Source organism: Amblyomma americanum, chromosome 3, assembly GCF_052857255.1.
Source record: "Amblyomma americanum isolate KBUSLIRL-KWMA chromosome 3, ASM5285725v1, whole genome shotgun sequence".
Classification (NCBI taxonomy): domain Eukaryota; kingdom Metazoa; phylum Arthropoda; class Arachnida; order Ixodida; family Ixodidae; genus Amblyomma; species Amblyomma americanum.
The window spans coordinates 140,577,277-140,603,809 of record NC_135499.1 but is presented as its reverse complement, the minus strand read 5'-3'; the positions used below and the strand labels follow the sequence as shown (position 1 = coordinate 140,603,809).

The 26,533-nt window shown below is 43.3% G+C and overlaps 1 protein-coding gene across 4 annotated transcripts in view; it reads right to left on the bottom strand.

Moving 5' to 3' along the window:
- LOC144125032 (neurobeachin-like protein 1) overlaps positions 1–26,533 on the bottom strand; it is an 85,863-nt gene that overhangs the window by 35,691 nt on the left and 23,639 nt on the right. For 2 of the 4 annotated variants that reach the window (XM_077658070.1, XM_077658071.1), the window contains exons 20-35: positions 25,276–25,375; positions 25,091–25,179; positions 24,597–24,692; positions 23,697–23,877; positions 22,681–22,746; positions 20,734–20,867; positions 19,839–20,001; positions 18,470–18,572; positions 17,996–18,143; positions 15,492–15,650; positions 14,944–15,103; positions 14,318–14,406; positions 12,633–12,834; positions 9,458–9,623; positions 5,373–5,519; positions 2,018–2,159 (exon numbers count right to left, since the gene is read on the bottom strand). In XM_077658070.1, coding sequence (XP_077514196.1) covers positions 2,018–2,159; positions 5,373–5,519; positions 9,458–9,623; positions 12,633–12,834; positions 14,318–14,406; positions 14,944–15,103; positions 15,492–15,650; positions 17,996–18,143; positions 18,470–18,572; positions 19,839–20,001; positions 20,734–20,867; positions 22,681–22,746; positions 23,697–23,877; positions 24,597–24,692; positions 25,091–25,179; positions 25,276–25,375 — 2,145 coding nt within the window. The remainder of the gene's footprint in view (positions 1–2,017; positions 2,160–5,372; positions 5,520–9,457; positions 9,624–12,632; positions 12,835–14,317; positions 14,407–14,943; positions 15,104–15,491; positions 15,651–17,995; positions 18,144–18,469; positions 18,573–19,838; positions 20,002–20,733; positions 20,868–22,680; positions 22,747–23,696; positions 23,878–24,596; positions 24,693–25,090; positions 25,180–25,275; positions 25,376–26,533) is intronic. The other 2 variants (XM_077658072.1, XM_077658073.1) reach the window with 1 other exon arrangement.

Here is a 26,533-nt window from a genome sequence, read left to right as displayed (position 1 = left end):
TAAATAAATTTGCAAACTTTTTGCGTATAAGGCTAGTATGTATTTGTTTGGCTAGATAGAACGTTGGCTACCATCACAATGGTCTTCGTTAGGGCTAGCATGCAGGTACTAATCAGTCATCATGGTCAATCATGAGCCAGTTATGTATGAACAGCTCTGCGAAACTGAGTTCGAAAAGCACCGCATGTTCATTCTTCCAGCTACCTTTTTTTTAGTTTACATGAAGCAAGTGCCCCACACGGAGGCTATATACTGCATGTGGACCGCATTACATGCCAAAATTGAGCACCCATGTCAAAAATCAGAAAGCTATAGTAAAATAGCTAGATGTAACAACATCTAAATAATGATCCATGTAAATCAGTGTTTAGCTTCTGTTTCAGCACGTGCTGAACTAACATAAAGCTGAATTATAAATTACGCTTGCTTTATGCTTCAGTAAACCACACCAATTTACAGCATAACAAAAAAGTACTGTTCATCCCCCTCAACTAATAGTGATAAAGAAATTATCAGATTGCACTACCATATGGAGTGTCAAAGGTAAATTTTTTGAAGTGTTAGTTCAATTTAGTGACTTCTCCTTGAGCTAAGAGCAATAGGCAACACATGCAGAAGGTGTGCGCATATGTGCCACAAATGCCTTAAAAGCAGTTAACTACGTGGTGCCTTTATGTGTATATAGTAAGATGATAACGATTCAGATATGAGTAGTAGGTAAAATCACGGAACAGAAAACCCATCGCTCAATAACGAGAACAACATACTAAGTGAAAAAAATTATGCTGAATCTATTACCGCCATCACAGCTATCTTGTGACAGCACTTAATTTTAATAATTCCGGCCGAGTTCAATATGATGCTCTTGGTTAACCATTACAGCCTACCAAAATTATTGCAATGTGCTTGAGTTCTTTTTCATACTGAGCACAATCGGTAACCTGAAGAAGTTTGTGCGCTTAGTGGTTGCTAAACATGTCGCCTGCTATGAGGGTCCGCCCTTGTACGAGGGTTCAGTTGATGTGCCATCCAAAGACAAGACTGAAAAAAGATGAGTTTGGGATGAGCTGCTGTTAACCGCAAACATGACTTCATGTAATCTCACCAACATCTCACCTTGTATGCTGTTCTCTTAATTAAAAAAGATGCCCTTTTTAATGAGGAACTGTTTTTATGAGTCAATGACAAGCCTCATCCCTAGTGTAAATTTTACTGGACCTGACAGAAAACCTGCATAATTTGCTCAAGACAACCAGCAGTGATTCACTTCCTCTCCTACTAGATGTACATGACTCATCTTTGCAGCGAAAACAGAGCCTGGTAAGCAGTCAGCCCATGCTTTAATTCGCCAATCCCTCCCTTTTTTTCCCCCTCACCTCTAAAAAAAAGCATAAAAAAACTTATCGTCACAGAACACATCGCTTGCCACTGCAATCACACTTGTTAGACACAAAACAACAGAACTATTGCGCAGGATATGCTCACAAGTTCAGACCAAAATGCAGAGAAATTTGCGGCCTGTGCAAGTTATACGAAACACCCTAGCACTAAATCCGCTGCTACTACAGGTGTTGCCTTTCCCAAGAGGTTTCTGCATGCGTAAGCTTAAGCAGGACTTTGATTTCAAAGCCACTTGGTTACTGTGACCTTGAATACAAATGATATAATTTCCATAAGCCAACACAGTATACCCAACAAAACTGCTGGTATGCTTGAAGAGCTAAGCAGCTAACTTGTCCTTCTAGCTAACGTTATCTGTTGTGATGCTGAGCTGACAATTAAAAAAAGCACAAATTTTGAATAAGCAATAACAGCCAAAAAGAAAAAGTTATTTTCAATGAAACTTAAGTTCGGAGGGAAAAAGAAGGGAACACAGATAACTTCAGTTATACTTCTGTCTGATCTAGAGCAAAATATTTTCCACCTTTTGTTTCAAATCTTAGTGTAGACAAATAGGCAAGAAAATGAGAAAATGAACAGTACAGTGAACTGAACCAGGCAGTGAACCATGACCCACCATCCAAGACTGCTTAGAGGAACCCTCGATGCCTCGCCAAGCAAGAAGAAATGCCGCCTCCACAACACAGCTGATCAGCTGTTCCTCAATACCACCACTCAGGCCATTTTCTACGGGGCTTCGCACAGGTGATGTACCCAACCTATAGGACCCAAAGACAATGGGATGAAGAAACAACGTTCATGCACACACCAACATGCAAGCAGAAAGAAAACAAAGAAAAAGCCAGGGTGCAACATTTGTTCGACAGTTGAAAGAACTGTATTTACACGATTGTAAGTCGACCTATTTTTCGAAATTTGAAAATCCGAAGTGGGGGGGTCGACTTACAATCGAAACGGAAACATCGCACTATAAGTAAAGTCGAGATAAACGAGATATCGGTCATGCTACAGCGTGGCTGCATTTTTGCTGCGCGGCTCTGTTGCATCGCTCTTGGTGCTGGCCTTGAGCAACTTCTATGTCAACGCGCAGAACTGGCATCCCTTCCTCGCGCGTGCGGGAGGCCGCCAATGGCGGCTATCAATAAACAGCAAACTGGCACCCCACACGTGGCTGCTGACTGCGGTTGCTGATAAGTGGCGGCGGCCCGATAATGCAATCACGTTCTACGGGGAGCTCAAGCGTCCAACAAGTTTTCTTTTTACTTTCAAATGCATGCTCGGCGCTCAAGGGAGCGTTGATAGTTGATGGAAGGGCCGCTGTTCCAACCGAGGAGGCACCCCCACTCGGAACGGCAGCGGTGCCAGGGAGTGTCGAGAGCCGACGGAAGAGCCGACGCCATTCACGCGTAGTTTCTCTTTGGCTACTGCCGGCCGCGTTTCACAAGTTTTAATGTAGTGCTTCGTCAGTCTTCATATGTGCTCCGTGTCCGGCAAGCGACCAGCACTCGTTCACAGCTACATTCAAGATGGCTGCCATTCTTACACAGAAGAAACGAACAGCTGTGCATCGGGCTGCAAGTTCGACGTTCGCAACGGATGATGCAAGTGTGGCAGCTGCAGCGAGGAAAATTTTCAGCTGTTCCACGCAATGTCATGATGTGGCTGTTTGCGAAGTGTGGGATTTCGCTGGACGACGACGTTAGAACGACGTGCTGTGGGACCGCAGCAGCGATCACGACGGCAGCGCTAGTGAGGACGATGGTGCAAGTGTGGACGAGTAGTCCAGTGACTAATACATTTTCATTTTGAAATGTGCCCACGGGCACGCCCGCGTGCGGCAGCCGATAGTGGCTGGCGATAAACGGCGGCCGCTGGATAATGCTATCACGTTCAACCATTGAAGGCCAAGCAAGCTTAAACAACCTCGAAGTTTTTTTTTTTCTTTCGGAAATGTGATTCGGGGGGGGGGGGTCGACTTACATTCGAGTCTACTTACAATCGTGTAAATGCGGTACATATCAGGACAGATTATGAAGGGCACCCAGAGGAAGCCCTTGTCCCCATATACAATACTGATTTGGTAGGGGTACTTTCAGGGTTCCTGCAACTCATCCTTATTTACCATGAGGAACACCTTGGAACCGTTAGGGTTCCATATAAATGGTGTTATCCTCAAAGAATTTGCCCTAAGCACACAACAACAGGGAAATTAAACACATAACACATAATATTTAGTTTTCCCAGTTTCTTGCAACACAAATTCTCTGCTCCATTTTCCTTTGAACTGCATATGTGGCAGCAATTCCCTGCCAATGAACACCATAACCCACCAGCACCTTTGTCCATCATGTTTCACAGAGCTGGTGGCTTTGTAAGGATGTGTGGACCGGAGACTCACATCTGGTTAACCTCCCTGCGTTTCCTTCATTCTCTCTCTCTCTCTCGTGCCCCATCGTTTATTTTTTATGTGACAGCATACGCTGCACAGAAAAGGCACTGAAAGAAGTTAAGGAGAGATTTCTATGCAACTTTGTTCATGAGCTCTACACACAGTTCAAGACTGAGTAACTTTGTTACAATGTCCTTGTCTACATATTCTACTCTTAAAAGATTTTTACAAGGTTCCTTTAATACTGTTCACTTTAGCGTAACCATCGACCACCTCTACTTTCCAATCTGAGCCTGTCTAAACCACAACAAAGCCCATCCAAACACTGAGACAGCCTTATGAAAAAACTTATAATTCATCACAGGCAACAGACACTTTTAACGATAAATTCGTAATGAGTAAAAACATCATTCGTGCAAGTTCGATGGCCCCTAATACTGCACACAGTGTGTGTAAACAAGTGTCCATAATGAGAGCAAGAACTCTTTTTTTTTTTTTTTCCCCCAGAGAAAAGCATTTGCATCTTTGGTAATACTGGAACACCACAATACAAAAATTCTGGAAGGGTGGTGCAAATAAAATATTCAAAATACACATAGAACATGCTCAAGTCACCTGAAAGATGACACACCAACATGCTTGCGGCATCCAATGCCCACCAAATGTGTAACCAGAATGTGTGACAACATATGTAAGGCACTGATATTATTGACAGAGTGGCTTTCAGCCAATCAACAAAGATATTTCTCAAGTTCACTGCAGTAAAATCTTAGGAGACCATACCCTCTTAAACAGTATTTCCGCTTTAAGAGTAGTGAAGTCAAATCCTTGACTCGGCTCCCATTGAATGTAATGCATTTTGTATCCGCAAAAATCGCGCCAGCTTATTGCATACATATCAGTTAACACATACTGTTTCCATTTTTAGTCATGCGCAAGCGTGACGAAATTACAGCGGTTGTGTTGCCTCAATGGTGGCCCGGCAGACTATTGCGACGCAGCAACGGTAAGTCATACGGTCAATGGAAAACTATAGCCAAGTGGAGCTGCAATGGCGATGACGACCGCCATCCCTGGAGCTCTCTTCGCAACAAGAACTAAGCATGCATCAGCCCTTCAGCAAAGTGCATCACGAGTTCAAAGCCCATGTCTTGCTGAAACTGGGACAGAAACACTGGGTGCTCAGCGTAAGAAAAATGTTGTAGTTTGCGCTATTGAACGTGGCACAAAGAAACTGATGCTGGCACGCGAGAGAGATCCTTCCCTTCAAAACTACCAAACTCTTTGCTGTGCGGTTTGCCTCTAGTCAGTCGGGCCGCACAGGAGGATGCCGTTTTATTGCCTTTTATCTCCATTCACCTCTGACTGCCGGCTTTGCGATCGTACCGTTACACATTTATACCACACTTTGCGAACAGGTTGCACTTATAATAAACAAGTAGTGTGTTTTTTTTATTGTTTACTTTTTTATAGCGCAAAGGGGACAGTCAATAAATCATCATCATCATCAACTTTGCAGCTATGCATGGGTGCCTAACACCAGTGCCTAACATTCATTGCAGATGGGCAACACATGGCTCACATCTTTTGCGCCGGAGAGACGCGGGGGCTCTGGTCTTGGGCCCTACGCAAGGGGGAGGGAGTGACTGCAATGGGGCTGCTTCGTTGGGCTGCATCGGAAGCCAGGTCCTCCTGGCTTGAGCACTGGCTGTTGGTGCGGGACCGACCACTGCACACACAAAGGCAAGTAGGATCAGCCAGATGGAACGTGGAAACATACAAAGACCGAAAACTGCTGACCCAGAGTTTACAACTGACTCGGGCGCACCACTGCAGCTGTGACGAGCACACACTAGCAAACAGGTTTATCAAAATAAACACAGCTAACGCTGTAAAAGGTGTGGGGATTGCCCAAGCAGATCCCTTGTGTAAGGTGATGTCAATGTTGGGCGATCCTAGCCTTGCACAACAGTTCATAGGGTTTATTCTGACTCTTGTGCGAGTTTAATCCGGCTATCTAGTTATGACCTTTTTATGCAAAAGAAGACCTTCTAGACTTCAAAGAAGTAGCACCAATAGGTCTGACCCACCTGGCTCACGTAAGTACATAGGCTGCATCCTTGAGAATGCCCTCCTCAACTTGCTTGGATAACATTCTCACCACACAGAAATGAATGCAAGAGTTTACAGTTACGACAAACAACGATGTGGATGCCATTTAAACTGGGAAGGGGGGCAAAGTGGAGTACAACTGCTGTACAAATTAAACTATAATGCCTGAACGCCTAGGCCATTAAAATCGATACATCCCAGTTTGACAATAGTGCATATGCGCAAAGTGAGAAGCATGCCCTATGAGGATTTTGCATTAAAAAATTTTCCCACCACTCAATCCAAACTGAATGGTGGGGCAGCCTGGCCTCTGAAATCTGTGGTGAAAGGTTTAAAAGCACCGCCGCTAACCTGAGAAATCCGTCGTCCGACGACACACACGCACGCACACGCACGCATGCACATGCACACACACGAACGCACACGCGCACGCACACACACACATACATATATACATACACCGAATTAATTTTTCAGAACTCTAACCAAGAAAGGTCAGTATCCTTCAGATGTGTGCCATAGCTTGTTGGCTATTGAGTACGAGTTAAGTCGGTCATAAGAAGGAGTTAAAAAAGAGTGGAAGCAATCAGCATGATGAGACAAGGGGATTGTTGGATAAACCATGGTACTGCAGTTGTACTTTTTGAGGTATTGCTCCGCTACTTTAGACAAAAGCCAGGTGCAGACCAAGACACTCCCGTTACCTCGTCAAGCAGCTCCGTTCTGATAGCACAGCGTCTTGTTTACAGACTGTCATCATCTTATCAGGACCTTTACTTGACTAAAGAGTTTTCGCACAGCATGAAAAGGACACCGACAGTGAATGGAACCATAACAGGCCACTGGCAACACAATACCATGCACAAGGATCATGAAAAAGTGCCATGCTCTGGCTTCCTTTTGCTATGGTTCAATAGCATTTCCATTGTTGCCATCATTATGCGGACTACGTGATTGGAGGCACTCCAACTTGTCCTGGATTTCAGCCACAGTCACTTTTTCTTTCTTTCCAATCCGAAATTTTGTTACTGTGAAGTGTTTACTGATTTCACAGTTTATTCTGTGAGTTTAGGAGTGAGCACTGCAGAACAAGCACCAAATACAGTAGAATTTATACAACAACCAGATATCTCCCAAACAGATAAAGCTATTTCTAAATGAAGATTTAAACAGAAAGGCCTGGTTCCACTCGCTTTAGGGGGGATGCAGGGCTAAAATACCAATTTTTGGAAAAAAAATTTTGTTTTTAAGTTTCAGTTGTGTTGGAATGCTGGTTTAATGAAGAATATTCTCACCAAGTTTGGTTGTTATCTGAGTAGTAGAAAAGAAGAAAATTTGTCTAAGAAGAAAATTAATTCTTTTCACGAGGCAGTGCCACGCATTTGCCATCGAAGGCATCTATGAACGCGCTTCTTAAGACGCAGCCGCAGTGTGGGCAAAAAACCGAATGCAAAGTGAATGCCCACGTTAGAAAATTTGTTTTTCACGCTTTTTAGTCACGGAAGACCTTTATTGAGAATACGCAAGGCTACTAACGGAAAACTAAAAAATAAAGGCATATTTCTGGCTGCACCAACTGCAGAGTGGATGGCATACTGAAATAGAAGCTCGGATTGGCGGAAATATACCACGTGACCACCCAGCACTGTTTTCGACGCTTGCTGTCTGTTACCTTTTCTTCCTTCTGTGAGTTTATTGCGATCAACGGGTGGCCGGAAGATGCCGGCAAGGGAGGCTTCAACTCGGAGAAGCCTCGAGAAGCGAAAACGCACCATGAAAGCGAGAGGCCTACACAGCACAATCGATCACCAGCAAGTGAGCGTCTGCTTGTGCGTTCGCCAAGCCCAAGTCTACCGCCGAAAACTGACGCGAACCCTTCGAACTGCGATGATGCATCATCACCCGAAGACCGAATCTGCATCACTAAGAACTGTGGAGACTGCGGCAGCCTTGGCTGTACTAGAATTTAATGGGGCGCACGTGGCATCAAGAGAGTGTTTGACAAGCTGGAACTAGAATATGGAGTCCAGACGATGAAGCACTTCCAGCAAGCAACCCATCAACGTATTTCATGAGTGAACGCAAGGGCGATGGACAGCTCTAAAGCTGAAGAAAAGAGAAAGAAAGCTTGAAGCAGAATTTGCCACACAACAGCGTCGTGTTGAAAAGGAGGGCCCGACATATGGACCAGGACACTTTAAATAATTTTTTTCTTCCCCAAAATAAAATAGCATGTTCTGAAACCTTTGAACTCATTTTTCTCAGTTTGCACTTTTTGGGAAAACAAAACCGTTAGAAAAACGCTATCATTTCCAAACTGCATCGAGAAAAGCTGCTTTCAAGGTGGTTTCTCCACTGAAATTTTCTCAGGAACAAGATAAGGTGCCTTTCAGGTCGCTATGTACTTTCTAACGCAAAATGTTTTGAGATGTCTGACATATGTAATAACAAAAAAAAATTTAACTTTATTCTTAGAGTGAAGACATTTTTACAGAAATGTAAAAAAAAATATGCGACAGGCCTTATCCTGCACTATAAACTATCTAGAAGACATCTATTCACAAAGAATTAGTATATCTCTATTATTTTTAAAATGATAGTTTTCCTAAGCTGGCACACCTGGTTGCTCAGCATGACAGCTATAACTTTTTTCTCTTTGAGCTAGGGCGCTGAAATTTAGAATATAGTCTAATGAGAAGAAAATACTACACCATCCCTGAAAATTTTATCACATTTCGTGCAGTAGTTCAAAAGTTGAATCTTCAGCCTAGCATCCCCCCTTAAACAAGGCAATGTGTGTAGCCTCCCAATGACTTTCACCCATTTTTTTTTTCTAGTTTACCCATGTTTTAAAATAAACATTTATGTTTTTACCTTACAACCTAATCAATTTCCACACTTTACTTTTTTTATGGCATTAGTATTTCACATTGTGACCACTATAAACATAACCATTGGTGTGTCAATCACTTGCTCTTATACTACTCTCAGCAGAAAACGAGCCAAGATAAACTAGGTGCAACTTTTGAGCACACAAAGATGCCACATATACGATCAAACAAACAAACTTCATAGGGAAATAATATTCTCTCTCTCTCTCACACACACACACACACAGAGAAAAAAAAAACGAGAAGTTCGAGCTTTACTTATAAAAGCTCTGTTTTTAATTAAGTGAAAGTAGTGTCCTTGTCACTAGAATGTGGTAATTGATTGTTATAGGTCAACTTCGATTTGTCCTCAGTGCTGCTTCAATGTGCACAGTCCTCGTTTAAAAACCATGTCACACTAAACATTCCGATATTACAGTCAGCAGTGCACTCAAGTGTTTGTGTTTCACTGCACTCCTGTGTGCATCTCCGTCACACTCTTGTAGGTGCAGTTCTGCTCCAAGGACTTCAAGTTTCAAAAGTCAGTGTATATATGCTCTCATGCATGAGGTCGTACACCTTGGTGCACTCTCAATGAAAAGAAATGCCACCCACAGTTTAAGTTATGAATGACGGGTGCACAATCAAAAGAAGCCACAACAGAGTGGCCCATGAGAGGACCCACCTGCCAAGGAACTGGGTGATCTCAAAATCAAAGATGTGCTCCTTGAGGTGGGAAAGGATCTGTGATGCTTTGGGTGATCCCGGCAGGATTTCGTCGAGTGACTGCTGAGCGACCAGGGCCTTCTGGGAGAGGCGGTGAAGTGTGCCACGCTTCAGCACGGGTGACCCTGCAGATGAAAAGAATTGTCACGTTGGCTGAAGTATGCTATAAGGAATGTCCTTGGTGGTGCTCTGATTTAGTTGAAGCTCTGCAGACAACTCGGTAGCTTTTCCTAATCTTATTCAAATATATACAGTTGAACCTGGATATATCGAATTCTAAGGAGGATCAGAAAATAGTTCAATATAGCGAAAATTCGATGTACAGATAGAGGCTTAACCCGCACTCAAGATCATGACAAATTGTGGCTTACCGATCACAAGAGTCATGAACCGCTAAGTCCAGGCATGCAACGTGAAGGCATTTTATTTCACAAAAAAAAATCGCTAATTTTCAACAGCTTTTTGAAGTTCAAAACACTAGACTCGATCTTTTCGAGACTGTCCAGGTGTGACAGCATGGTACCTTCCATTTCGCCGCAACCACTCCAAATGACGCTGAACGCTGATGTCAGATCAGCGGCTGTGCATGGAGGCATCTCTTCTGGAACACAGTTGTCCATGTCGTCGCTGGAATCACCTTCTTGGGCGCCAGCTATTCCGGCCACAATGTCCTCATCAGCGAGGTCAGCTACAGCCTGAACTTCGCTGTCAGAATTGATGAAGTCCTCAACGGTAAGTTCTGAAGGGGCGACGCCGGAAAAATGGGACAAATCGCAAAACATGTCCTCCAAGCATTCATCATCGTCATCTAAAGCTTCAGGACATTCATCTCCAGCCACTTCAAGGCCTGCCTTGCCGAAACGCTACCATGGCCTGTTTTACATCGTTCCAAGCGCCGGTAATTATATGGATGGCGCCGAGCAAGTCAATCTTGAGATCAGTTCCCATGCGGAGGTTTATAAGGAGCCGCTGAACAAGTTGCCTTCAGTAGCCTACCTTGAAAGCCTTTATGAAACCCTGGTCCATGGGCTGCAGTCTTGCTGTAAAGTTCAGCAGCAGAAACTGGAGTTCAATGTTCTGCAGCTTGCAAGTCGTTTGATGGGCTCAGCAGTTGTCTAACAGAAGGCATACTCGGCGACCCAACCTGCCCAACTAGGCGTCCCACGCCTGCAGCCATTCAACAAAAAGTTGGCATGTCATCCAGGCCTTTCTATTACAGCCGTAGTGGACGGGAAGCTGCTTGCAAATCTTGAAGGAGCGCAATGACGTGCTCTTTCCGTTAACAAACGGATGCAGCTTGCACGAGCCATCCATGTTTGCCGGAAGCAGAACCGTAACACGCACTTTGCTCATTTTCCTGCCATGACATGAGCTCCCAAGGAGATCTGGTGTCTTATTCAGCAGCATTTGCCAAAAGAGACCAGTCTTGTCTGCACTGATGACTTCAGCAGGCAAAAACTTTGCAGTGATCTTCGGCCACTCCTCTGAAGGCCACCGCTGCATCTCATTGCGGCTGACACCCCCCTTTCGCCTGAAATGGATTTTCCCACAATGTCGTGGCGGTTTTTAAACCGTTGCAGCCACTCAGTTCCACCGCAAAAGTTCTCTTTGCCAAGAGCCATGGCAAACCATTTGGCCTTCTCCATTAACATGGGGCCATCCACAGGGATGTTTTACGCTCGGTCTTCGAGAAACCACACATAAAGCGCCTCCTCAACTTTGTCGAAAGCAGATGTTCTGCTTGTTTCTTAACAGTGTACTTAGAGTGCTCTGCGGAATGCCGAATGCATGTGCCACGGAGGACTTCTTTTTGCCATTTTTGACACGCCAGATCCCCTCAAACTTTGTTGCAAAGTCCAGATTCTTTCTCTTTTTTACGTCCGTAGATGCATAGCTCACTAGATGACAGCAGTCACGCACGCTACAATTGGCCCGTTGGAACAAAGCTACGCAAAAATACGACAGGCCCCGCACTGGACGGTGGAATCGACTGGCATCGGTCGAGGAGTCACAAAGGGAAATGAAGGAGAGAGAGGGGGAGAAAACTCGGCGGATAAGTGCCGTTGGTGCTAGTTGCGCTAGTCATGGGGCGCTGCGGGTGCAGCCACCGCCTCGCTCATGTCTCCGCAATCGGTTCCGGCGGCGCACGCGCGCGCTCCATTGCGGAGGCCACACCTGGCTCTTTCCAGTTCTCTCGTCTCCCTCACCAGTGAGAAGGCGCTGCCCTCACTTACGACCGGTTTTCTCTCTTTCCCAAAGAGGCATGGCTTGCAAACATCGGCGCTCGCCTCCACGTGCCGCGCACTGTGCGATTGGAGATGCAAGTGTCTTTGGAGAAAGCGCACCTCCCAGAGGCCTGGCGCAGCGTTGAAAATATCGAACGGGCTAAATATCGAATGCAACTGTCCTATACTTTTACATAGTATTTTCAAGGGGATAATCTTTGTGTTTGATACAGCCAACAATTCGAAATATGCAGGTTCAATATATCCGGGTTCGACTGTATAACGGATATGTAACACAACTGTTGTTCAGAAAGTAGCTGCCCCCCCCCCGCCTTAATGCACAAGCAAACACATACAGCCTTGAAGATTTTCATATGTATAAATGTTCATGTCTTTTTTGAGTGCAATGTTTCCTATGCTCCTTACTATACAGCACAACTCTTGAATGACCGAAATTATACCACTGGTTAAAGTCAAGTGAGGGTTAAAATTCAAATTAATTATATTCGAACAAATAGCATCTGAGACCAAACACGCTTAAAACTCTTAAGGGGTCTTCAAGATGGTAATAACGAATGCACTTTTCTTTCCAGTAACTCTTCAACGAAGGCTTTGAGGAAATGAGTTCGTTTTGTTTTTTTCATTACTGGAGAGGGACTGAAGGACAGCGTATAAAAAAGATCCCAAAAATCTTTGAAAAATTCTCAGTTTGACATGGCAAGTTTAAAATCTTACCCACCGAGCATCTTGCAGTCACCAAAATGCAGTCACCACAACCAGGAAATTAGTCCCTATATAATAACATGGCAACCAAGCTGCCCCCCCGTGCTTTAGCTGCAGATAGACACACATTCTGGACCTAGGCAAAATGCGAACTATGCACCTAAATAAAGGAGCAAGTGATGTCACCTGGTTTTTCAGAGTCTGCATTGGCATCGGCTTCCAGGGAGTTGAGGTCAATCAGGTCAAGTGTGGGAACAGTGGCCTGAAATGCGCGGCTAGCTTCCGAGATGGGCTCCTTGATGAGCAGGCTGAGGACACACTCCTGCCACCCAGTCTGTGCTGCCAGCTGTGGTAGCAGTGAGGCGTTGTCAGTGAGCACTGCAAGGAGCTGAAAGAACAGGACAGGTGAACCATCGTGTATGAGACAAAAAGAAATCAAAGTAAGGCTACTGGTAAGATATGCTCAGTCCTGTAGAACGTATCAACGCAACAGAACTCATTTAACCTTCCTTGCTATGTGATCCCTAACAGTACCAGAGAAGTTTTTGTATACTGAAACGCAGGAAACTTCATGCAGTGAAGCCATCCTAACTAAAGCTTAGCGGCACTCTCACCTGGCATGCTTTGCTTCAGAAAGGTTTCGTGGAAAATAATTGTACCTTAGTTTTAACAAGCAATTATTCCATTTATAGTCCACTGATAACAGGATTAGACATCTTATGATAGGCAGTAGCTGGTTCCAAACAACTGTACACTGCGGCTTACATGGAAAGCTGGTTAGGCCTGGCAATGCCTAGTGAGCGCTACACTGCAGCATGCCTTTGGGTGGCACGTTGCTGCAAGAAGCACATCACTAGAGTCGGTGCAATGTGATTTTGCTTGTAGGTTACACGTAAGGTTATCTATCGCCATTTTTTATACACCAAATTATCGATATATCAACAATTTCGCGATCCCCTTTGAGTTCGATATATCTGGGTTCAAATGTACTACATTCCAATGATGAAAATGCCACTTCCACTGAAAACACAACTTTTAAAAGCTAGAAAAGGCCAAAAATGAAATACAACTACCACTGCCACTGGCCATTTTTACAAGCAAAGTGTAATGACATCGACACAGTTGTCAGCATGCTTATCTTTGAGGCTAGGCCACACAGCCATTCACCTCCTAACAGTGACCACAGAGCCGTTCTCGGTATTGATGTCCTGAATGTGCATTTATTAGCGGGAAAAAAAATGCTCAATTTTTAAACCCAATTTTGTTGATAATAAATGTGACTTTTGCTGCCGAACAAACATTAAAATGGTCACAAAGAGGCAAACAATTGACGTTTGCTAACATCAAAATTTTGATAGAGTTGTCCTCAATGTCCTTTCAAAGCTCTGATATCTTTACTAATACATATCCTATGTACCTCATCTTCCTGTTCCTCCTGTTGTTTCTCCTGCTGCTACATGCACCATCATGCTATACACAACATTACGCTCGGTTTTATACTGCAGCAGCATTTAAGCCAGCCTGTGTCACGTGCTCATCCATTGTGCTTATTCACCAGAGTGTTATTTATACACAGTATACCATACTAAACCAGTATACCATGCTAAACCAGTATGCCATACTAAATCAGTATGCCATACTGAAGCAGTGAGCTGTCAGTGGTCACCTGCACCCATAAACAATTAAAATTATGCTGTTCATGGATTAGCTTCTCAGACGCAATAAGGAACAGCATGGTTAGGCACATGTTTGCAACCACAATAAATTAGCGAAGAACTGCACATGTAATGACAAAGCCAAGATGCAATCTGTCCGTAAATGTCAACAAAAAGACTCTTCAAAGCTACAGGTAAACTCTACAGCTTGTTTACCTTCTTTGCAGTGTAAAATTTGAGTTCAATGTCCATATTCTTAATAAGGTTCAGCACAGCAAGAAAGCCTGGAAAGGCTTGCGAGATATCTGAAATAAAGCAGCGTAAAGCATTAGTGCATTTTCCATCCACACTTTTGGCACCAACATACCAGCAGCATATCAACTCATAACTGTGCAGTAAGCACACAAACTCAACACGGCTCTCCAAGGGAGTCACTATGTCATGCCTCACTTTCGACACTTCCCTCTCAGCCAAAGTTTTTGAGTCATATTCGCTCTGCTGATACAATATAATAACATGCAAATGCATAGCATGGCTGCAGTAAATTGTTTAAATGCTTGCTTTTCAGGTGAAGTGACTCAACTAAGATGATAACATGATGATTTTATCTTAGCAGTGTAAGAGAAACACAGCCAAACGGCATCTAGGCTAACATGTTTGGTCTGCACGAGGTAGGGTCAAAGACCCATTTTTCCAAGCATTTCACCCAAGAGAAGTCAGGCATCAGGACAGGGGGACAAGGCTGTACCCACTGAAAATCTCGTGTGTATCCAGTGGCACCAGAGATATATTAAGAGCTGCACAAAAAAAAAGAGGATATTACTACTATCAGAAATCCTTACCTGACATGAGTATCAAGTTGACAAGTTCCCTAGCAACTTCACTAGTTACGTCATTTGATGACATTAGACCAGTTAGAGATGCAAAGCCTACTTCAGCGAGTCGTAGCCGTGATTTGGACTTCTCGTAAACCTTGTCGGACCTCAGCAATGCCTGAATCAACTGGAATCAATGAACAGACATTCAATGAATGAGGTTAACAGAATAAATCAACACAAAAGATTAAAGCAAGAAAGATACTGGCACTAAGGAGACCATCAGAAAGAGAATAAGAAAGAAACAGTAGCCATGTAAGAGTCAAGTACAATCACTTGTATGAAACAAACACAGCAGAAAAAAAAGAAATGTGTTCCCGAGAGAAGTAACTAGCAGGGTAACTGCCACAATGGTTGGCCCAAGGCTGTGTTTTTCCCTGAGCTTGCTAACAAGCTGTGCTCTGCTGCATTTCACTCTTCACACTATGCGAAAAGCAGATTGACCGACCGCACAGCTACCAAAACGAGTTCTTCAACAAACTGAATCCGCAGTCAACCAAAAGTACCCATCTCACCTTAAGAACCTTAACCTTGGTGCAACTGGAGAACTCTCTGTTGAGTAGAATGCAGTAGAACAGCTCAGCACAGTTCGGCTCGTAGAGGAGAAGCACAAGCTGATCTTTCGTCGTGGGGCTCTCGAGTAAGTGCAATAGCATTTCAACCATCTCCTTTGCCTGCAGAGTCAATAAGGCACTCTCAGCGACAATTTACCAAATCACTTAGGTCCTTCAGCATCTTGAGCTTTGCTTCAAGTTTGATATGAATCATCAAGAAAGCGCCAGATACTGAAGCTGCACAGCAACTACTTTCTCAGCTGGTGTTTTGTATACATCGCGCACAACAACAGACAATGAACAAATAAAAATTTAAACCTCAGTGTTACCTGAGTGATCAATATACATAGGTATCAGACAGGGGCAATGGCTTGCAGATTTAAAAAGCAGCACAGAGAGTTCAGAAAGCAGAATGTTTATGGTAAGAACTTGTACCAAGCAAACAAAGAAAGGAGCTCAGTGGCAGTGTAACCAATGAGTAGAGCTGTCTCGCACCAAAGCAGTATGAATGAGGTACAAGACTAGCACAGAACTAAAATCTGTCACTGTGAATAGGGACTTGCTATAAACACACAGTGCACTTGCACCAATAGGACCAAACAAACATAAGGTGCGCAGCAAGGTAACAACAAAACTTTTCAACCATCAGAAGCAGTCTTCCCATTTCCACACGTGACTGTACGGTTGGGTCCTAAAAATGAACCTCATAATCAAGTGGGATGCATTATGTTGGAAAGTCAGTAATCAGCAGAACTCAAAAAGATAGGAGAAGTGAGATAAATTTTTGAACCAAAACTGGTTACGTGTTTGTTTCTTAGCATGGGTCCAAATGAATACGGTTGCTTAAATGTTTATGTGTGCAAGAGTGCACCCGACACCAATACCTCTGCTTCAAGCCAAATGCTTCAGGGTTGTGATGTAAGAGGTCACAGACGGTGAGTTAAGAGAGAGTGGCAGCAGCTTTCAATTTTCCTCACTTTCACCACTAAATTCCTCATCACTCATTGCTGCACTTCCATCAGCGCAAACTTTCACGAACTCAGCATTCAACCTGACACACATACCTTCCTCTTTTCTGAGGATGGTAGAAATAGTTACTTTTGGTAAATTACAGTAAGACCACAAATATAGAACACAGATAATAGGAATTATTGGCTATATTGAACTCATCCTAAATATTTTTCAGAAACGTGCAATTTTCGCTTTATACACGAAAAGGGACTGGGAATAAAACAAATATATTGAGCTCCCCACACCAAGCTGTGCCCGCTCAAATGGCAGGCAGCAGGCTTTGGCACTCTACATAAGTCGCCAGTGGCAGCGCAACAAGCATTCTCGTCACGGTTCGCGCCTTTATCTCGAACTTGCCCACAGCGTCACGAAGATAAAGCGGCATGGAGGGTTGGTAGCCAGTTGGTCAGCACATGTTACGACCTCTCGCACCCACTGATATCGATGGACGCTATTCTGCATTCACGTCAGCCTTCACGGAGGAGGTCAAAACGGACAAAGCTTTCGTTCTGGCGTACCAGCTTCAATGTGACACTGCTGCAATGTGGGGAAGCCACTTGCTTGCTGGCAGTGCTGTAAGGGGAAGCCAACCTAACCATCGTTTGGCACACTGGTTTTTGCAGCTTCCAAACTCACCACGTGTGCTGTCAAAACAGCACTATATCTCAGGAAAAGCCTGTCCCTGCTCTCAAGTAGGTGTCGCCTGAGTTTCTGTCCTTTTATTGACTAAACTGCGCGGACTTTGTGCGTGTTTATAACAAAATTTTAATTACAAATTTTGGCCATACCTAACTATTTTGCAATATTTTTTAACTGTTTGTTGTAATTAGGTTCGACTAAATGCCTTTCAGACAAACAGCAACATACTGTAGTTTGAGCTCAGTCATCTATAGGGGCCAACTTCACTGACAGCTCCATTATTATTTTTCCTTTTGCATTCAATTCTAACAGATGTGGCTCACAAACTGCCATGTCAAGAACACTGCACTGCATGCCTGAGAACGTTCAGTCAAGCACTCAGACATAAGTAATGTGCCTAAAGAGACCGAGAACAAGGTACAACCTAAGACTTCTAGCACCATGACCGCTTTAAGTTAAAGACCAGCCACATGGCTGGCATGCTGACTGGAGGAAAGAAAAAAAAAGAAGGCTGCTCGACGTGAAAAGGAGCGTGCCTCAGTGTGCTATGCGAAGTAAAAGTCATCAAGGACCAAGGATGACAGCAGGCACGTGGAGGTAAGCACTACTGTCCAAGTGGATAAGAGGGCCCGTGCACATTCGCTCTAACGCATTTGTAAGCGAGCACATGTTTCTGCCATCTGACACGCAATGCTATTGCCTGCACAATGGTCAAGCTGCTTTTGTCCATAATAACCAAGCATTCGTTATAAGTGCGATCAGCTCTACTATATATCATGGCATTAGGAGTGCTAGCAAAAGCAAGTGAAACTCACCAATTCTTCTTTCCTCTGAGACAGCACATAAGACACAACTGCACTGACATCTTGGATGCTGACATCACGCATCATGTAGAATTTCACCAACGAGAGAACTGCCATGCGAATTGTCTTGACATCATCAGATGATAGTAGGCTGCAGTCACTGTCAGTAAGAGGAAGAAAGCTCAAGTGAAACAAGAAGACCAACATTACATGCAGAAAAAATTCCCTCCACTGGCCAGAGGTTTTACAGCTGCCAAACCTTAGCGTACACTAAAAAGAAAAAGAAAGAACTAGTGAGGCTTCAAATAAAACACTGCAAAGGAAAGATCAAGCTTTTGACACAAAACTTACATAGGCCATGATTTCCAGGCATGACTTACAGCCTTCGTTGAATATACCGCTTTTATTGCCTCCATAGAACAGTACCAATAAGCTTACAACTGAGGTGACAACATCGCTATTAGAGCTGATGAACAAAAAACTAACCTGTAAAACATCTGTACCATGTCCAGCAGAAACCGAGGTCCATACTTCTTCCTGAAGTACTTACGATCTTCTTTGATTATAGTGGTTAGATACTGAATGTGCCCTGCAGGAAATAACACATTCGTTAAAGGTTACAGAAAGGGAAAGGTAACGCAGCAAGTACGAAATGTGACCAATAAGGTCATGCTAGATATGCTGACAAAGCGTTACCACGTGACTTCAGCACAGAGACCAATACCAGCTTAACAGCATATCATGCATATTCTAAACCAGCAATGAACAACTACTTCCTCCACAAACTCAGCAGAGCAACCATACAGCTGTAGTTTCTCTTTAAGGATGTGAAAGAATAGATTTTTCACTCCAAAACAAATGTGAAGCTTACGATTCTAAATTTCAATAGCTTTTAAACTGAAGCCAGTAATCTGTAATTACCACATGGGACAGACAAAACTGACCATTCAGATTTCATCAAGTTGTGCAAATAACAAGCTTGGCTCATGATATTTCTGAAATGGGGCTCAAAGGAGTGTGCTTGTTAGAATAAGGCAGCAAGCCATGACAATATCAATACTGTTTTTATTTCTCTTTTACACTATCTACTGGATGGCTGTGAAAACCACAAGCATATTTAGAACAAACCAAATACAGTGCAAAGGTTGAACACCTCCTCGTCAGCTTGTTTGCAATGTTCCTGTCTGTGCCGCTGCCAAGGAATTTGTCACGGATGGTAAGCACAACAAATGTGTTAAACAATATGAAAAATGTTGCTCAGAGATAAACAAAACAGAAATGCACGAATTAAGATCCTCCTGGCATAAACCATACAGCTTTGTTCACATGTGTTCCCACCTCATTAGTACCGATTTTCGTTATTTTCCAGTGAATAAAGGTATACTGTAATTCTGAGGGCTCCCAAACTTCCAGGTAGTTAAAAAAAAGTCGCGCTGATGAACAGTTTCGCAAGACTTGAAGCCCAGACTGAAATAGAGCCTTACTCCATTTGATATGAGAGTTCTTTCAAATGTGTGCACAAAATCAGTTTCTTCCATCTCTATGAACAATATGCTTTAGCCACCAACCCTTCTTTAATAACTGTAGCACTGAAGTACAACAAAGTGGCCTATTCAAAGCATACCAAAGAAAAAGTGTGCAACATAATGAATTGTCTACATCAACAAGTGGCAATAAAACTGAAATGAACTTTAGCCAAATAAGCCAGAACTGCAGAACAATGTGAGCTCAGGAATCTGACACAGAAGAGCACGCATGAGACAGCTCTGAGAGTTTGAAGCAAAAAATATGCCCAAGCAGAGTGACTTTTGTTTCCCAGCTAAGACGATCGCAGGCAGAAAGGAAGTTGGCTCACCTAGCCTCACTGGAAAACTCCCCTTGCTCCAAATTCTGAAGTCAAAGAGGATATGCTGGTACACAAGCTGCAACATTTCCTGAGCATTTTCCACTGTGCTTGCGTTCTCTACCAACAACTGCACAGCCATCAGAACATTCACGTCGATGCAGTGGCCTGGAACCTGTGGGCCGGGTAGTACGACACATTTCAGCAATACAAGAAGAAAAGGCGCAAAGCCAACTTTGAAGACACTTCCATGCAAGAAAAAGACAAGCTGCAGGAACAGAGAGGTACGGCACTGTGGTGTCTACTCTCTCCTTATCTGTGTTTGTCACTGCAATGTTACCAAAGTTCCAGTGTCAACATGAACAGCTTTAAAAAACAATGGGCCAGATTTGACTGCAAGGTTCAGTTTCTGCACTTTTTGCCTAACGAAACCAGCAAACGTATATGGTTTTAGAAAAGTTTAGCGCAATAAACATGATGCACTGAATAAACTCACCAACACCATACAAATGGATATCAATTAGGCACATTTAAAAAACACAGATGGCCAATTTTTGTTTACACAACAGATAGCTTTGTTCGGTGCTTTGTTTAGGGCATTTTCTGTCCCCTTAAGTTAAAACTGCAGACTGTCTACTGTCCACTTAAACCAGTCCACTGAAAACTAATAACAACACCCACCATACCTGAAATTAAAAATTTATTTCAAGTTGGAAATGACTCCCTTAGATCTACAGTCTGTTAGAGCACTGCAAAGCATGAGCGGGAGGCTACAAAAATGCATAAAAAACAAAGATGAATAAAGGTAATAAACAAGCGCAGTGGTTTCCCTTATTCACTCCTCTGTGCAAATGTGACATTTGTTGCGCACAATTAGAAGTACTAGAAAAGATCACTAGGTGCTGACCCTTTGCATGAGGGCTCCAATGGTTGGTATCCCGGTGCGAGCCGAGAGCTGCATTTGGTTCTCCGAGCTTCCTTGCATAAGATGCTGTACAATGACCAGAAAGCTAGAGACTTGATTTTGAGCTAACCTCAAATCTGCAAGGCAAAAAGGAAGGAACCAGCAGGTAAACAAAATTAGCCATTTTTCTCTGGGTCAGCAGTTGGCAACACAAATGGGGAAGTAAAAGACAGTAGTACAGCAAAAAAAAATTTCAAAAAAAGGCAGCAGTTTGATAAAGGCGCTATGATGGAACAACAGGTGATCTACACAAAAAATTTTAAAATTTTCTCGTCTTAAGTGCCTTCCTCAGGACAAGTATAATCTGCATGCAAAGCTAGGAAGCAAGAACATGACAGTGTTCCTAATGAACAAACTCTGAACAGTGCGAAAAAAAAAAATGCACATGCACATCTGCCACATGCGACCCAGCTCCCATGTTAGTAGAGTGTTTGGTACTAAAAAAATATACAAAAGTGTGTTTGCATCTACTGTCAGCAACTAATGAAAAATGTAAATATACCCTAAATGTGGCAGAGACGTACCGTGAAGTCCCCCCATGCAAAAACAAAGCACCCTAGGATCCAACATAACGCGACGTGAAACAGTACATAACACAAGGCTTGCATACCAATCAGTTCAACATGAATTTAAATGCTTTGCAAGCTGTCAATTCCAAGCTACATAATAATGCGCACAATATATCTAAAGGTTACATTTATAGAGCAAGGAAGAGGCTCCTTAAGGTTTCCCAACCAGCAGTTTTTTTATACAGTGTGCTACTACATTCATTTTAAAATATTCAATTTAAAAGGCCTCTGCAATTACAGTCGTGTTTACAACCATGCAATATGTGGATTACAAATAACATCGCCAAATACTTAAGAACTTCTATACTTGAGTAGTCTTGTTAGTACAAAAGAATCTCAATGATACGATCTCGGTTGATATGAATTTTGGGATGATAAGAATTTGTAAAACGACCTGGCCGGAGTGCATTGTGTGCAATGGGAAGAAATTCAGGTGTTATGAACAACCCCCTGCCACAATGTGGATGATATGAATGCGCGAGTCGCGACCACATTCTCGAGCACCAAGTACTTGCTGCCCGTGCATCGCCGACACCGGGATCACCAGTCGCGCGGTGCGCACAGTGAGCAGTGAGTGGCGGCACAAGGCCCATACATCACCTATGCCACTACAGCTAGTCGCGTGGAGCGCGACCAGCATAGCACCGACATCGTGAGTCAGCGGTGGCATGCGGGTGTAAGTAAACCCCGCCAGCCAACAACAGCCCTCAACCGAAAACAGATTTGTGTAAATTCTTCATACAAATTCTGTTCGTTTTGGATGATACAAATATTTTTCGTGACCCCGTGAAATTCGCATGATTGAGATTCTATTGTACAACACACTAACATCTTCAGACTTCATTATTTTGTCAACAGCACATTGCTAAGCGCATGACATAGTAGCATCTGCCTTTAGAATCCATTTATCGTACCAGTTATGAGGCTTTGCTTCAACTTCTGGCCATTTTGTGTCGCCAATTTGGGGATGCTAGAAAGCACACATGCTATCTGTAAGTGATGTGTGTGCATGTCAGCACACGCATGGCTTCCAATTTTTCACCTTGTCTAACTGCCTAGTCTAACTGCCACAGGTGATGTGATAATTTGCAGGTGTATAAATTTTGGGCCTTTCAGCATGCAAGGCACTGAAACACAGTCACAATAATGCATACTATCAGCCACGCTCTTGCATTACCATTTTGTAAACAGCACTTCAGAGCAAGCAGGAAGCAGGGAATACAAGTAAGCTGACAGTAGACGAGACAACAGCAGGCCAAGCAGGACAGAGAGCCAAAACGCATTTTCTGGAGAAGCGGTTAAGTGTAACAGCATGCCTGACCCTTGGCAAGTGTTTTAGGGTCGCCCTCCGTCTCACGCAGCAAGTCCAGCAGCACGGATTGCGGTCCTAAGCAGAGAAACAGTCAGGTGTGTGCGCTCCCTCCACAGTGCAGCAGTCATCACATGCCCGCATCACAACAAGGTGGCGAGCAGGGCAAGGCCTGTGTGCTCTGCAAATTGCACTAAATACGCACACTGCAGCCAGTGACATTTCATCTGCAGATCTGCCAACACACGACACTGACACCACCAAGAACGCAACTTGCACAGTCCTTGTTAACACTAGAGACATGCAAGCATGCAAACAGTGAGCCCACTGATTACTAGAGTAGCTTAGCACATCATCATAAACATAAGCTAGCAATCCCTAGTGTTCGATAGTGGTCTCACGTCTAATTAGCCCTCTGTAACTTCATGTGACTGTCCTCTGACTGTAGAACTCTACATGCAGAACAAGTAGTAAAAGTGATCTTAAATATTTGCTCTTAAGTGTAAAATTCTGCTTTTGAAAAAGTTTGCGATGATTAATTCTGATAGAGATGGTATGTCACAACAGACAAGTGGCTTAAAAAGGTAATGCATAACGAACAACAGCAGGTGTTAGCTAGGTAATACTTGCAAGGTGAACGCGTCAATTACAGTCCAAGAAGCTGGCTTAAGCTCCCATATACTATCAGGCACAAGGATATAGGTGTTGAGTGCAGATTATGGGGACAATGAGTTATTAATGAATGCTATGATGAGTAAAATACAGTTGTTAAAAATAAAACTACTATGTACACGCCTTTTAATGCCTTTCCATGCATTGAGAAATATTGGACATGCTTAGGTAACACAGTAGCCAGCACATGACCCACACTGCACTTTTTTTTTTCTTGTAAAAGCTAAACAATGCATGCAGGCAAGATCTCCGTTCCTATTATTCAAGTTGATTCGATCAATGAAAATACAGCAAACAGAAAGAAAGGAAAATCTTGCTGGAAAAGCACAGCATTGAAACCCATGAGCATGACTTGCCAGAAAAAGAAGATGATGATGATGGGACTACAATCCAGTCATCTACAAGTTCTTCCGAGGCTCTGTGGTTGGAAGGCGTGCAAGGAGTCTCAAAGCTCGGAGAGCACTTCGGGATGGGCTTCCCAGAGTTCTCCAGGAGAACATACAGAGTTGGAAAACCCCCAATCAAGTTGATTGTATCCTGTTAAAAAAAAAAAGACAGAGCTATGAATTTCTTATGTGTACCAAAGGAAGATAAGTATGCCATAAGTCTAGCTCTGAGATGTAGTCTGTATGAGACACTGAAGTGCAATTCCAAAAAGCCTCTTTTTTTTTTTTGGCTAGTTTAAAAAATATCAATGCATTGTTTAAATGTGAAAGTCACCCCTGAGCTATGAAGCACACTGCAGTCAAGGACTCTGAGCTGAATTCCACCAAGTGGTGCACTTTAAAACACACCAAACTCTCAGTACATGGGTGTTTCTGCATTTTTCTTCCATCAAAACATGGCCACTGTGGCCGGGTACCAAACCCTCAAGCTCATTCTCAGCAGCAAGAGAATGCATTAGCCACAGAGCCACTACAACGCATCTCTTTGGCCTGTGATTAACTTTACTGTAATTATAATCATTACAAAAAAGCAGGCAAATGTGGTCCTCAATGCCAAACAATGAAATGCATCAGTTACCATTACAAAAACTGCAGTCTGACTCGAATAAAAAAATACAGCAAAGAGGAATCAAAACTTGAACTGGCCTTCTTCGAGAGGCTATATTTATAATGAAATGCTAACCAAATATTCCATGTGCTCCTGAGTAGTACTATAAAAGCAATAATGTAAAAGCATATGACTGCTCATGTTGCCAAACAAACTGCTCCCATTAGATGCATGCCTCACTTACCAGCAAACATAAAACATACCTTGACATTTTGGGTGTGACAGTAGCGGCCTCTGACTGTGCCGTCATAGAGGGACAAAGTTGGGGCAAGGTTTGTACATGTTCCATCCAAAGATGCCTGCATTTGGCAATAAACATATTGCGTGCATTGCGTTTGAGTGCACAAAGCGGAGCGAGGCTCTGAAGCAAAAGCCGCAGAGCCTCTATATATCACCATATGACATGAGCACACTAAGCACTCATGTGCTTACAGGAGCACATTAACACATGAATAAAGTTGAACCAGTAAATAGTGATATCTTTTGGCCCAAGAATTATAATTATTTTACAGATTTACCCAAAGTATTTACCTCTCTGTTGCATTTGGACTATTTAAAAAAATTTCGGCGCTCTTATCTATAAAAGTGAAACCCTGTTTATAACTAAGCAAACCTATACTAACAGTGAACAAAACAAGCTGACTGCAATTTGTAAAAGATAAAACAATTAAAAGCACATGCCAGTAAAAAGCCATACCTTTGCATCATAATACAGAACCAGCTTCCCTAGCAGCTCTGAAACCTCTACAGAGTCTTCATTCTTGAACAGTGTGTAATTCCTGGGACCTATATTAAAGAAAAAGTGTTTGTGGCAGCAAAAAAACTTGGAAAATTTCTCAAAGCAGTAAGCTGTAGAACCATGAGGAAAACAAGAATTGTTACCTCCAGTGTACATCATCTTCACTTGAGAGGCCTGGAGCGGCTCACTGAAGAGACACAGTGATCCAATTTGGCCTTTGAGACCTCTTGACAAGCCCCAAACCTATGAAAAAAAAGTTAGACTGAAGAATGAAAAACAAAAATGCATCAGCAATAATGGCTGAGCATAAATGAACACAGTCCGCAACCGAAGGCCCTGGTCAAGAAAGTGGTCAGTGGTAATTAACTAGAACCTGCAGTCTGCAACAGCTCCGCAGAGTGGCTCTTATGTACAAGGTTTTTTAATACCTTTTTGTTAATTACTCTCAAGCATTTTCCCAAAGAAGGAACCACGAACACAGCAGCTAAACTGAAAACTTTGTATTACCATTTCACACCCCCGTTTCCAAAACGAAATCCAAGAATCAAAAGTAAGTGGGCTTTAGAGCCTTTTGATTCTTCCAGCCTGGTCTGAATCAACGAAATTAATTCCTTTATTCAAGATATTCAATTATCCTGCATAGCAAACTGTACATTCTTTTTTTTTTTTTGGCTAATAGTGCTGTGGCAGTATAGATTGGGGCCTAGTGGTGGTGTACAATAGAACACTGCTGTTGCGTTTTTCATAGGGCCATGGAAAAAACCGTAGTAGCCAAGAAGCGCACGAGAAAAATGTACATCACTGTTTGCCGTTTCTTGCCTTTTGTTTTATTACTTCTAGTAAGGGCAATGTGAGTCTGCAATTAGCAAGGCTGTCGCAATCGTTTGCACGCACAGAGAATCCTAAATGTCTAGCAATGGCTTTCCATATGCCTGAGCAGCAGTTGGTGGAAGGGAGGCAGCAGCAAAGAAAGCGTGGGCGCAAAGTGGGCATTTCGGTACATGTGCGCACTTCTGTTCTGTTTTTGTGGCAGCTGCTTTAATCCTACGCAATCCTCGTCTATTGCAATCAAGAAATTGCGTGTTTAAGCTGCACGTCACAAGGAAAATGCGGATGATAGAAGCATGCACCGAAGCCAAGCTGCACAACTGCATTTCGTGCAGCACTGCCCATGAAACGTTTGCTGTGGCATAGTTCTGTTTCCGTGCCTTTGGGTATTCGTGCTCATGCCGCAGCGGCGATGGAACTGCACCAACAGCCAAATACGAAATTCATGCCCTCCTCAAGTGTGCTCGGTGTCAGCGTTTCTGCAACACACCGGAGGCCGCCGAACATGGTGGCAGCGCAATGCCAATGAAGTTGAATTCCGCTCTGGCCAGTGTGCCGTCGCCATTCCACGCT